The sequence below is a fragment of the Seriola dumerili genome, unplaced genomic scaffold (genome assembly GCF_002260705.1).
Source record: "Seriola dumerili isolate Sdu_G_001 unplaced genomic scaffold, Sdu_1.0 BDQW01000811.1, whole genome shotgun sequence".
NCBI lineage: Eukaryota > Metazoa > Chordata > Actinopteri > Carangiformes > Carangidae > Seriola > Seriola dumerili.
In genome coordinates this window covers 444,457-457,328 of record NW_019175066.1, presented here as the reverse complement: position 1 = coordinate 457,328, position 12,872 = coordinate 444,457, and the positions used below count along the sequence as shown (strand labels likewise).

Sequence of the window (12,872 nt, the reverse complement as noted above, 5' to 3'; positions counted from 1 at the left end):
CCAATTGTAATGCATTATATAATTATACTGTAGATTGAATTATTTGAATATTGTGTTCTATGATTGTGTTTTCAGTCCTTCAAGTTCTGTTCAGTCTCCCTGCAAATCGGGACTCCCCAGGACATGGAACACACTTATCACCACCAACCAACAATCCACAGCTTCAGTGTGGCATTTGGAACTTCAGCATACATCGTAACGATCGGTTGATTATACACTTCCACTGTACCTTTCATTGACAACCCAGTGGGGATCCTTTTATTACGTGCAATCACATGTTTCCTATTTCCCTGCAAGCTTGTGACTTACATCTACTACATTCTGTTTCTCTTCAGAGCTGGAGGTCAGTGACTGCAGAACCATTGAGGAATGAGTCAGTGATGAAACAGGCTCCTGGAACGACTTTGAGTGAGACAGAGAACCACAAGGTGCTCACTTCTGAAGAATTTAACAACTTGACATATCTCACATGTAATTAATAGCTGTGATATGTCCGAAAAAACACAACAACTTGCAAAACTGAAACATTGATTGTTTAAATGAAACTTCTGAGAGGATCCAAATGCTTCCCTTGAGGAATTCTCAATTAAAATGACATGAACTCTGGAACACTGTTCCTGTTCCAGAGCTGGAAGGTCAGACTTGAGAGCTTTGCTGTAAGTAAATGCTTACATTCTATAAATACAGCCCTTGGAAACTGGAGACAGAGAGGGCACCCAAAACACTCTGAAAATTTAGCAACTGACTTCACATGGTATATTATGTGGTGCGTGTAGGAAAAAAACACAAACAACTGCAAACTGAAAACAATTCGGATGTTTTTTAAAATTGGAACTTCCTGGGAAGATCCCAAGGTTACCCTGGCAGGAAACCCTTCTATAAACCTTGTAACTCTTGCACCTGTTTCCTCTTGTTCGAGAGCTGGAGGTACAGCACTAGATAAGATAATTAATAATGTAATCTAGATCGACTCAATGAGTGATAGATTATATATATCACTCTAAGTTGAGGATATCATCATGGAGACTAATATAGTTGTAAATCGTAAGAATACTGAAAAATGAAATTCTGATATTATCTCCATGTTCACTCGTTTAAGTCTGTAAAGACACTTGCCTGATAATACCACTTAGCGTGTGACGCCAATGATATAAATAGAACAATCGTGACTGAGATCCACTGAGACACATCTGGAACAGCTGAGACTCCACACTGCAGGTGACATCATCTGCTCTTCAGTTTTACTTTTTAATTAACTTCTTCTTAACTCTAAATATGAATCATGAATCATGTCCTGTTTAGGTCTGGAGGTGAGACTGAGAGTCAGTGAGAAACAGCTGGAACATCTGGAGACAGAGAACTCAGGTATGTTTCAGGCTGAGTCCCTCTGAACATTTAAACAGGAGATTTACATTAATGTGCTTCATTAAAAAAACAAAAGTCCATATTAAATGACAGAGAAAATCACAGTTTTGGAAACGTGAAGTGATTTAAACTGAAGCAGAGGAGATCCAGTAAATTCTCTGAGGACCTCCGTCATGAATATGATTGCTCTTGTAGGAACTTCAAACACCTGACGGCTCTTCTGAACATATATCTAGAAAAAACTAACTCTCATTAACTTTTTAATAGTAATTACATTCCAATTGTAATGCATATTATTACTGTTGATATATTTTATATTTGTCTATGATTGTGTTTTCAGTTCAGTCTGCTCAGTTCTCCCTGATCGGCTCTAGACTGACAGATACAACAACAAACACCACAGGTAGAGTCATATTAAACACAGGTATGATTCTTGATTATCTGATTTCTCAACTTCCTGCTTTCTCTTCAGAGCTGGAGGTGAGACTGAGAGTCAGTGAGAAACAGCTGGAACACCTGGAGATAGAGAACACAGGTAATACTCTAAAGGTTCAACACTGACTTCTCATGTATATTAATGTGTGTGTGAAAAACACAAAAACTGCAAACTGAAACATTTGATGGGTTTTAAAATGAAACTCTGGAGGATCCAACAAGGTTCCCTGAGGAACTCCTTCATTAACATGAATGAACTCTGACCTGTTTCCTGTTCAGAGCTGGAGGTCAGACTGAGAGTCGCTGAGAAACAGCTGGAACACCTGGAGACAGAGAACACAGGTAACACTGAAGGTTTTAAATCTGTGATTTTATGTTTTAAAGTTACATTTTTATCCTCTGAACTAATTTAACATCTATTTATCACAACATCAATTTAAATAATTGTAATAAAAAAAAGAAATGTCCAGTTTTAATTAACTGTAACTACTGTCTGGTAGGTGTGATTGAAATATTCTGTGATGATCATAATTTGAAATTTGTTTGTAATTTATTTTGTTGTTTCAGTTCAGTCTGCTCAGTTTTCCCTGATGGAGTCCAGACTGTCAGAAAGCAACAACAACACCACAGGTAAAGTCATATTTACTTTATAATAATAATAATAATAATAATAATAATAATAATAATAATAATGATAATAATAATATTTGTTATTATTATTATTTGTTTCCTCTTCAGAGCTGGAGGTCAGACTGAGAGTTAGTGAGAAACAGCTGGAACACCTGGAGACAGAGAACACAGGTAACACTTAAGGTTTTAAATCTGTTAACAAACAAAAGTTAAGTTCAGTGACAGAAAGTCTCTGCTGAGAGTCGAGCTCAGCAGCTACTCACTGAGCAGACAGGTAAGTGACTGTGTGATGAGGCAGAGTAAAGTACACTAAGGTACACAAAGGTAGACACACAAGGTTGAACCTGTTTTCTTCTCAGATCAAACCTCCAGACTGACCAACCTGCAGAGAAAACTCAATTCAACAGAGAGTCTGCTGGACCAACTGAACACAGGTTAGTACAAACATCTGTTCATTCACACATTCATTAGTTCATCAGTCTGTCCAGATGTTGTGAGTTGACTGTGGTTGTTGTCTAGATGGAAACTGTTGTGGAGGAATCCTGCAGAGTTAAATATGAAGAGACAATAATCATAATCAGACTGAACTCCTCAGTAAACGTGCTGACTCTCATACTTCCTGTTTCCTGTTCAGAGCTGGAGGTCAGACTGAGAGTCAGTGAGAAACAGCTGGAACACCTGGTGACAGAGAACACAGGTATCACTGACAGTTTTAAATCTGTGATTTTATGTTTTAAAGTTACATTTTTATCCTCTGAACTAATTTGGTGTCTGCCTGGTAGGTGTGATTAAAATATTCTGTGACAATCATAGTTTAAAGTTTTATTGTAATTTATTTTGTTGATTCAGTTCAGTCTGCTCAGTTTTCCCTGATGGAGTCCAGACTGTCAGAAAGCAAAAACAACACCACAGGTAGAGTCATATTTACTTTTGAACAGTGATTCTTCAGACTGAAACTCTGGAGGATCCAACAAGGTTCCCTGAGGAACTCCTTCATTAACATGAATGAACTCTGAAATGTTTCCACTTCAGAGGTGGAGTTCAGACTCAGAGTCACTGAGAAACAGCTGGAACACCTGGAGACAGAAAACACAGGTAACACTGAAGGTTTAAAATTCACCCTGGCTGGGACGCCCAGGTGGCACACCTGGTGGAGCACATACCATTAAGGCTCAGTCCTCACCGCAGCAGCCCAGGTTCAAATCTGACCTGTGGCCTTTTCATGCATGTCAACAATAGCATGTTCCTGCAGCACTGGAGGCTGAATCAGTACATGTGTAATCACATGTCAATAATCAAATATTATTCCTGAAGTGATTTGGACTGTGGTGAAGTTCATTTGTTTGTTTATTTTTAGTTAAATTTTCCCTGATGGAGTCCAGACTGATGGACACCAACAACAACACCACAGGTGAGTCATATTTCCTTTATTATTATTATTATTATTATTATTATTATTATCATTATTATTATGTGTTGTTTACCTGGTTGATCTGATGTAAATAAATAAATCTAATTGTTGTGGATCAGCTCTGGATGTCAGACTGAGATCCACTGAGACACATCTGGAACAGCTGGAGACTCACACTGCAGGTGACATCATCTACTCTTATTAATTATCAAAAATTAATTTGGCTTAATTATAACTTTTTTTTAGCACAATATTAAAGGAGATAATATCAACATGAATCATTTCCTGTTCAGGTCTGGAGGTGAGACTGAGAGTCAGTGAGAAACAGCTGGAACACCTGGAGACAGGTATGTTTCTGACTAAGTCGCTGTCTTACTTGTTGTGACGTGTAAAAAGAGACCAGAGAGGATCATGGGGGCGGCTCCCTGAACACCAACTATCACAGAATTATGTTTATCTTGTGATGGAAGAGAAAATTTATTTAAAAAAAGATTCAGTTTTAAAGGATTTACGTGACTTTTCTGTCGACAGTCAAACATGAGATCTAAACTTTAATGTGTTAACTGCTGATCTCAGAGCAGGGGGCGGAGCTGTCAGCTGTGACGCTCAGACTGAACCACACTGAGGAGCAGCTGGACGAGCTGACGACACAACACACAGGTGACTTGAGCTCGATCATGTATGTTCTCTAAGATCACATCCTGTTTGTAACGTGTTGCTCTGGGTGTTTTCAGTCAGAGCTGCTGAGCTGGCGTCAGTTAGTGACAGAGTGACGACAGCTCAGAGAGACACTCAAGGTAATGTCACATCTTTGTTTTTATATATTTCTATGCTACTTGTTCATAATATACTGTAAATGAAAGATCCTACATCAGAGTTACTTCCTGTCAGTGCTGCAGGTCCGGCTGACAGCTGCTGAGGCCGAAGCGAACCAGCTGAAGATGAAGAGCGAAGGTAAACTCAGAATCACAACTGTCTCATTTCATTATGTCTCCGTGCCGGCGACTGTCAGAGACGGAGACATTTTGTTTTCAGGTTGTCCGTCTCATTCTCGTGGACACGATATCTCAGTAACACCTCGACGGAACTTCTTCATATTTAATAAAAACGTTCACCTGGACTCAAGGATGAACGGATTAGTCTTTGGTGATCAAAGGTCAAAGGTCATGAACACGGCGATGTGTTCATGTTCTTCCAGTGAACAGCAGGTGGCAGTAAAACGCCATGATAGGCTGCAGTGCTCTAATAAAGGCAGAGAAGAAGAAGGAGAGCGCTGATGAGTAAACAATGCTGGATTTGAAATGTGATGTGAAATGTTAAGATATTATTGTTATTTCGTAGTGTGACCTGTGTTCTCTGTCTCCTCTGTGCAGCTCAGTCTGCTCTGCTGACAGAAACCAGCTCCAGACTGGACACTGCTGAGAGCCGGAGCACAGGTGAGTCCTCACCTGGACACACTCACTGTCTCCTACCTGAGTCCTCTGAGCCACACAGCTGCAGTGTTTCCAGCGTTCCCACACACACCGTCCTGCTGCCCCGAGCTCTCACTGCAGCGCCAAACGTGGATTAATCCGCCACTGAAAATAATCCCCAACATATGCACCGTTCCCTCCTGTTGGTTTGGTAGAAACTACAGCGAGCAGCTGTTTGAGTCTGTGGAAAACACAGAGAAACTGAACACAGCTCCTCATGTTATTTCCTGTCTCCTCTTTAGAGCTGGAGGTGAGACTGAGAGTTGGTGAGAAACAGCTGGAACACCTGGACACAGAGAGCACAGGTAACACTGAAGGGTTAACACCGACTGCAGATGAATATTCACTGAACTAAAACAGCTGACTGTGTTTCTGATGCGCAGGTTTGAGCCTCAGACTAAATGTGACTGACGATCGTCTGCAGCAGATCATAAACTCGAACTCAGGTTTGAACTTCACTCAGTGTTTTTACACACACACACACAGATGTAAGTGGAGTTAGTGTAGTGTACAACCGTCTGTCCCTGAACACCAACCATCACAGAATTATGTTCATTTTGTGATGAAAGAGAAAATTTATTTTAAAAAAGATTTTATTTCAAAGGATTTTTGTGCCTTGATTGATTTTTCTCACACCAGTCAAGTTGTTCACATCATCACAGGTTTTACTTTTCTACATTAAAGGCCGTTTAATTGAGATAAAGACTAAGTTTGATGTTCAGGGTGATTGACAGGAGGACCTGTGTCAGTTGTTAAAAGCTGAAAGTCACTGTTATAAGTTACTGCTGTCGACATGACAGATGTTTATACGTAGAAACCTGGTAACTTTCAGTTTAACAGCTGATTTTAACACTGAACCTCAGTGAAAACAAAATGAATAAAAAACAAATTGGTCAAAGAGAAAGTTTTTCCAGTAACGAACCACGATGCTGGGTTCGTTATTGTAATACTCTTTTCCACTTGTCCCTCAGGGCTTCCGTAGTTCTGTCTCAGCAAAGAAAAACTGAGTTCCTGATGTGATCTGACATATTTACAGGATGATGACGTAATGTGATGTAAAACCTGTTTTGTTTTTTTCCAGATGAGCTGAAGGTGGCCTTTTCAGCCGGTCTGACTGATTCAGGGTCAGTTGGGCCGTTCGATGAGGAGACAACTCTGATTTTCTCTAAAACCATCAGCAACGTGGGTCGAGCCTACAACCAGACTGCAGGTACACGACATCACACTGCTACTTTAATCTACAACATAATCAACCACAAGTCTCTGAATGTCAGATTAAAGCACCAGTCCTCACTTTGTTAGCAAACACAGGTCAACGCTGCGGTCGAACAGTCAGAATAACGTCCTCTCTAACCTCGTCTCCTCGACCTCGATGGAAAACATCATGAGGTCAAAGATGTGAAGGAGAATTCATGACACACATGGATGATAAATCCTCCTTCAACCACAAAAACAAACAGATAACATGAAAGAAAAATACAAGCAGAGAAAGTTGATCCATTCCTGACCAATCAGAATGTTTCTGGTGACCTGCTCCTTTAACAAAGACACTAAATGGTTGTGGTGTTTTTGTCCCTCAGGTGTGTTCACGGCTCCTGTCAGAGGCGTTTACTTCTTCTGCTACACGGCTGCAGATTACCTGAAGGGCTACATGGGCCTTTACCTGTACAGGAACGACCAGCCAGTCATCTTCAACCTGGACCTCAACGACCACGGCGGCTACGCTTCCACGTCCAATAGCGTGGCTCTGCAGCTGGAGGAGGGCGACAGAGTCCGCCTCAGTCTGCCGGCCAGCTACCGGCTCTACGACGACTCCCGAAACTTCAGCCTCTTCTCTGGATTCCTGCTGTTCCCGCTCTGACGGTCCCAGGATCAGGGTACGAGTGAGACATCACACTGGAATATAAAGGCTGGACTTTTGTTTTGGTAGGGTGGGTGATTTCCTGTGGCTACAGCCAGAATGAATAGAGAAAATAATGATGTGATGTTGCATCTATGAAGCTGATGAACTATAATAATAAAGCTTCTGTTTGAGATCTGAGTCGGAACTGAACCAAGAGGATCAATAATAATAATAATAATAATAATAAATTACTAAAAACATTTCTAAAACATCAGAGCTCATATTTCAGCATCAGGTCGAGCAGCGGCACCAAAGAACAAGTCAAACAATAAAGGTTCAGCTTCATTCTTGACTCCGGAAACAGCAGCAATATCATGTCCATTTAGTAGCTTTTCTGGAGCTTTCGGTCATGTCATCAGCGAGGGGAGAAACATTCAGATTAAAACATTCTGATACATTTATGTAGAAATATTCAGTGACAAGTGAAAGTTGAGTATTTAAAATGCTGCTTTGGTAAAATCAAAGTCTGTGACTGAGACAAAGTCCAGGCCATAAGTATTTGGACACTTCAGCACATTGAGTTTGAACTAAAGGGATGGATCCTCAGCTTTAATCTGATATAATATTTCACTACAGCTGTTTCCACAACAGCTGATCACTGTTTACACTCCCATCAGATCAGCTCATCAATCAGAGACACACACGTTGAGGAGGTAAAAAGTGCCTGTGCTCCTCCTCTCATTTCAATGAGCAGAATGTCCTCGATGGTGATGATGATGATGATGATGATGATGGTGGGGGTGGTGGTGATGACCTCACAGGCCGGAGGAGGAGCAGCCTGTACCATTTGCGGTCAGCTGTGTAGAAATGAACAGAAGAAGAAAGAGCCTCACAACATTCACGTCCAACATTTATTCTTAAAGGTGTAAAAGAAAAAGCTGATGACGTCACATGGATGACCAATCAGCTTCAAGCTCTCATTAAAAACACCACATCAAAAGAAGTTTCAAATGTTTATTAAATTTAGACAAAAACATGAAAATATTTCAAACTGAACGTTGACCTGTGTGTTTGTTTGTTTAAAGTCAGAGAAACAACAAACTGTTAGAAACGATCTGATCCCAGATTTAAACCCAACAAAGTGTTTGTCTAAGAACAATTATAAAAACATTACATCCTCCATTAATGTTAGAAATAAGACTAAAAAGTTGCTGTCAGTTCCAGGTGAGACAGTGAGTCAGTGTGACGACAGGTGAAGCGCCAACCAGTCACTGTTTTTAAAGATGGCCGACGTCTCCTCCGCCTCCCGCTATACCAACTTCCTGGATAAGAGAGCTGGGCTGTAGTGATCAGGGGGTGGAGCCACAGCATCGAGGTCCCGCCCATACACCTGCTCGACCCAATCGTGAGTCAATCACAGCTGTCAATCATGATGATGCCACGCCCCCCTCGTATAGCATCAAATAACTAATTAAAACCAAACTTACGTGAACGACCTTTCTTTCACGTGCACTTTGATTTTTTTAGTTTGGCTCATGCGCCAACATGGAGGGGGCGGAGTTTATGACCCATACTGCCGGCAGACACCAGGGGGCGATGTTTTGGCTTCACCTTTGGGAGCTGTGACGTCGGCCATCTTTACACACAGTCACTGTTCAGGACGTCAGAAACACGAGGAACAAACGTTCTGCTGCTCGTCTCCAACGTTTACATCAAACAGAACAATAAAGTTTGTTCAAACCAAACAGTGACAGAAAGTCTCATATTGCTGTTTGCTGCTTTAAAAAGTCTCTTCTCTACAGTCTAACATGAACCTATCTACAACGATCATCAATAATCAATAACCCAAACGAGCCTTCAGATTGACGGGACACTGAAGCTGCCGTTCACTCGTTGCGATTCCCTCCGAACAAACGGCGGGAACTTTAGGGAATGAAAATGGAGCCGAAGGAGTCAGAACATCCTCGTGGTTCAGTCTGAGAAATGTCTCTAAAAATAACTGAGCTCCTGAACGTCTCAGCATCGTTTTACAAAACTGTCCAATCACCCGTCGTCTTCTCGGTGCACGAGAAAGACTCTTGCATAAGAATAAAAAAAGAATAAAAATTCAGACAAAATCAAAATGGCTTCAGATCCCTCGTCTGTGAAGACGAGAGGGAGGAAAGAGAAAGAGGAGGAAGGAGAGGAAACAGGAAGGTGAGGAAGAGAAGAAAGAGGATGAAGAGCTGCGTGGCGAGAGAGAGGAGGAGAAAGAGGAGACACCAGTTCAGTGTGAGTTCAGTCAGTTTCTCCTCCTGAATAAAGTTTATCTTATTTCTGAGACAGTCGCTGTTACCTTAGCAACATCATTAAAAACCTAACGAACAGCTGTTTTATCACATGTTAGTCACATAGACTCAGTCAAGTTTCTTTTTCTCCCATTGTCCCTGAATGCAGCGCAGCATAAACTGACTCGTTATAACAGTCAGTCAAACTGGTGATTAGCTGCTGCTGCTGGAGGAGGAGGAGATGAGGAGGAGGAAGAGATGAGGAGGAGGAGGAGATGAGGAGGAGGAGATGAGGAGGAGGAGGAGGAGGAGGAAGAGATGAGGAGGAGGAGATGAGGAGGAGATGAGGAGGAGGAGATGAGGAGGAGGAGGAGGAGGAAGAGATGAGGAGGAGGAGATGAGGAGGAGGAGGGGGGGATGAGGAGATGAGGAGGAGGAGGAGATGAGGAAGAGATGAGGAGGAGGGGAGGAGGAGGAGGAGATGAGGAGGAGATGAGGAGGAGGAGGAGTGGGTCAGTATGTGGAGGTGTTGATCCTCCTGTGTACGGCCTGCAGCAGAAGCAGAGAATACTCCTCCAGCAGAGCCGCTGTCTTCACCTCCCCCACTCCTCCCAGCCCCCCCTCCACTCCCAGCATGCTCGGTGCACTGAGCGGCAGGGAGTCTAGCTCCGCCCTCATGGCCTGGAAGGCCTCTGATAGGAGGATGGCCATCTGACGCTGGTCCGGGGCGGGGTCATCAGTGGAGGAGCTGCTCACCTGTAGGTGGAGGAGAGAGAGGTGAGACCAGACTGAAGGTAAGACACACTGCTCCTTCAGGCTCCTTCAGGTTCCTTCAGGCTCCTTCAGGTTCCCTCAGGCTCCTTTGGGTTCCCTCGGGTTCCTTTAGGTTCCCTCAGGCTCCTTCAGGTTCCTTCAGGTTCCCTCAGGTTCCTCTAGGCTCCTTCGGGTTCCTTCAGGCTCCCTCAGGCTCCTTTGGGTTCCCTCGGGTTCCTTTAGGTTCCCTCAGGCTCCTTCAGGCTTGAAGGACTTTCAACAGAAACATAGTGATGGATTTATGTTGAGCTGCTGGAACCTGATCCAGGTGAACTGAACACCTGTAACCAGGAGATTCCAGCTGGGAAACGTATTTCTGAAAGCTCTGTCACACGTGACGTAACAAACATGTGACGCCTCACATCAGCCAGTCACAATATTTTAACCTTCACATATTCAGCTGCAATCACACAATGTCCAGCTCACCTTCCTGTACAGGTGTGTGGCTCTCTTAAAGCAGCTCTGCAGCTCATTGGTCAGAGCCATGCAGGTCTCCACACTGACTGGCTGGTCTGCACAGAGAGAGAGAGAGAAGCAGAAGGTAAGGTGACTCTATCGATCGCGAAAGAAACAGAAAAAAGACCAGGATGTAGATTCTTCTTCTTCTAACAGCAGCTGTTAAACAGGTTTTATTTTATACTGACAGCTGATTGGCTCCTCTGCCTCCACAAACACTCTATCATTGGTCAAACAGACAAAGCTGCTGGTTTCTGTCCCCTCATGAACCAGGACTTGAGGGACCAGAGACCAGTCCAGATGCTGCAGATGTTTCCCTCTGAACACACAGAGCGTCTGACATGATGGAGGGAGTAAAGAAGAAGAGAGGGAACAGAAAAGAAAAGTAGGAGGAGTGAACGTCTCACCCGTCTGTACGGAGCGAGAGGAGGAGGAGTTCAGTGATGAAGAGGAGGGTGAGGAGGAGGGGCAGAGCCAGAGTCCCGGGCCCAGACGGAGAGATGACAGGATGAAGGGATCGAGAGGAGGAGGAGGAGGAGGAAGAGGAGGAGAGTCCAAACCTGCGTCGTCCCTCTGCTCTGCACTTCCACTTGTAGTAGTCGGAGGCTCCTCCTCCTGCTGGGGGGGAGCCAGGGGGGAGACAGAGACCGGAGGAGGCCGAGACGTGGAAGACGAGGAGGAGGAGGAGGAGGAGGAAGATGAGGAGGTGGCAGCGGTCTTGGATGATGGTGAGAAGGAGGCGAGGGAGGGTTTGTCAGGCAGCGGTCTGCTGCTGCCCGGGACCCGAGCCTGGAGACCACGGGGGGGAGGGGCCGTCTGGTTACCATGGTTACCCAGAGAGGAAGTCGAGGGAGAGGCGGCGACAACGGGGACAACTGCAACATGGGGGGGCGTAGCCAGAGCTGCGTTGGAGGGCACCACGGCAACCAGAGGAGGTGGCGTCTCTTTGACCTGATTGGAGGAGGTAACCACTGATGATGATGATGATGATGATGTCACTGCAGGATCCTCTGCAGGTTCGGTGATGTTGAGTCCGTCACCCACGGAGACGGAGCGGGACATCTTGGCCATGGAGCTGGCGGTGGGGCTCATGTAGGAGCGCGGCGCCGACGGCGTCGAGGAGGAGGACAAAGACTTCCTCGGTGTGGTCATAGACGGAGCGGCGGCCATTTCCTGCTGCGGGGACCTGGGGGAGGCGGGGCTGGGTCTCTGAGGGGGCGGGATTGTGGATGAGGGGGGGCGTCTGGGGGAGGAAGGAAGAGTGGTGGGACGCTGAGGGGGGAGGAGCAGCTGAGGGGGGACCTCTCTGGACGGGCGAGAGGGCGACTGGGAGAAAGAGATGTCACCTGAGGGAGAGAGAAGAGGATTATTTAACCGTCAGAGACGAGTCCAGGTTCTGGAGCTCTGGAGGTGTGGAGGGTTACCTGTGTCGCTCAGCAGGCTTTGGACTGACTGCGCCTTCCGGAGTCCAGACGGGTTCAGATGGGCGGCGGCGGCCCGGGCCGTTGGTCCCAGGTTCCTTTTGGACTCTATAGATGTCTGGATCTTCTTCTTCAGCGGGGAGGGCCGCTGGGCCTGTAGAGCCAAGGAGCTCTCGTCCTCCTGAACCGAGCTCTGGAGCTGATCGTCATCCTGCTGGATCTGGTTCCTGACCTGAGGAGGTTCTGTTTGGTCCTGGTTGGTTCTGTTCTGGTCCTGAAGTGAGGAGGTCTGGTCCTGGTTCTGTTTCTGGGTTTGGTCCTGGTTCCATGATACCCTTCTGTCCTGGCTCCTGTGCTGGTTCTGCTCCATCAGAGGTCGGACCTCAGAGACCAGAGGACGGGCCTTGACCTCCCCTGGTCCTCCTCCCCCGCTGCTCCGGGATGGGAGAGGAATCACAGCTCGACTGAGGAGAGAGAAAGACAAGTTCTGAACCAGGAGGCTCTCAGTCCCGGTCCAGCACCACATTCTGATCAGGACTCGTATGGAGGTCCAGTGATGTCACGGGAAAAGTAATAATGTAAATGTCATAATGTAAAAGGAATTTATAAATGAACAATTAATCCTTTAAATCCATTAATCCGTTCAAATTCTATTATTTATTCATGAATTAATAAATATATTTATAAATGGTTTATTTAATGAGAGTTTTATCCTGTTTTTAATTAAAATGCTTTTCCTGTGACATCACTGGACATCCA

General features: G+C 44.8%; 2 protein-coding genes and 1 long non-coding RNA gene across 5 annotated transcripts in view; 2 read left to right on the top strand and 1 right to left on the bottom strand.

Moving 5' to 3' along the window:
• Window positions 1-3,077: 3,077 nt before the first annotated feature.
• On the top strand, window positions 3,078-3,828 carry LOC111237158. Its single transcript, XR_002665753.1, has 3 exons — window positions 3,078-3,127; window positions 3,280-3,342; window positions 3,788-3,828. It is a non-coding gene; the product is annotated as an uncharacterized LOC111237158 (long non-coding RNA).
• A 286-nt stretch (window positions 3,829-4,114) lies between these two features.
• On the top strand, window positions 4,115-7,174 carry LOC111237126 (cerebellin-4-like). The gene is made up of 8 exons (XM_022766102.1): window positions 4,115-4,142; window positions 4,418-4,501; window positions 4,576-4,638; window positions 4,733-4,795; window positions 5,215-5,277; window positions 5,556-5,618; window positions 6,395-6,523; window positions 6,894-7,174. Exons 1-8 carry the CDS (start codon window positions 4,115-4,117, stop codon window positions 7,172-7,174), a joined length of 774 nt encoding a protein of 257 aa, XP_022621823.1.
• A 2,693-nt stretch (window positions 7,175-9,867) lies between these two features.
• The window catches only part of LOC111237148 (mitogen-activated protein kinase-binding protein 1-like), a 37,929-nt gene continuing 34,924 nt past the window's right edge, over window positions 9,868-12,872 (bottom strand). For all 3 annotated transcript variants that reach the window (XM_022766125.1, XM_022766127.1, XM_022766126.1), the window contains 4 exons: window positions 12,117-12,577; window positions 11,253-12,038; window positions 10,663-10,748; window positions 9,868-10,179 (listed from right to left, as the gene is read on the bottom strand). In XM_022766125.1, the coding sequence (XP_022621846.1) occupies window positions 9,937-10,179; window positions 10,663-10,748; window positions 11,253-12,038; window positions 12,117-12,577 (1,576 nt within the window). In that variant the 3' untranslated portion in view covers window positions 9,868-9,936. The remainder of the gene's footprint in view (window positions 10,180-10,662; window positions 10,749-11,252; window positions 12,039-12,116; window positions 12,578-12,872) is intronic.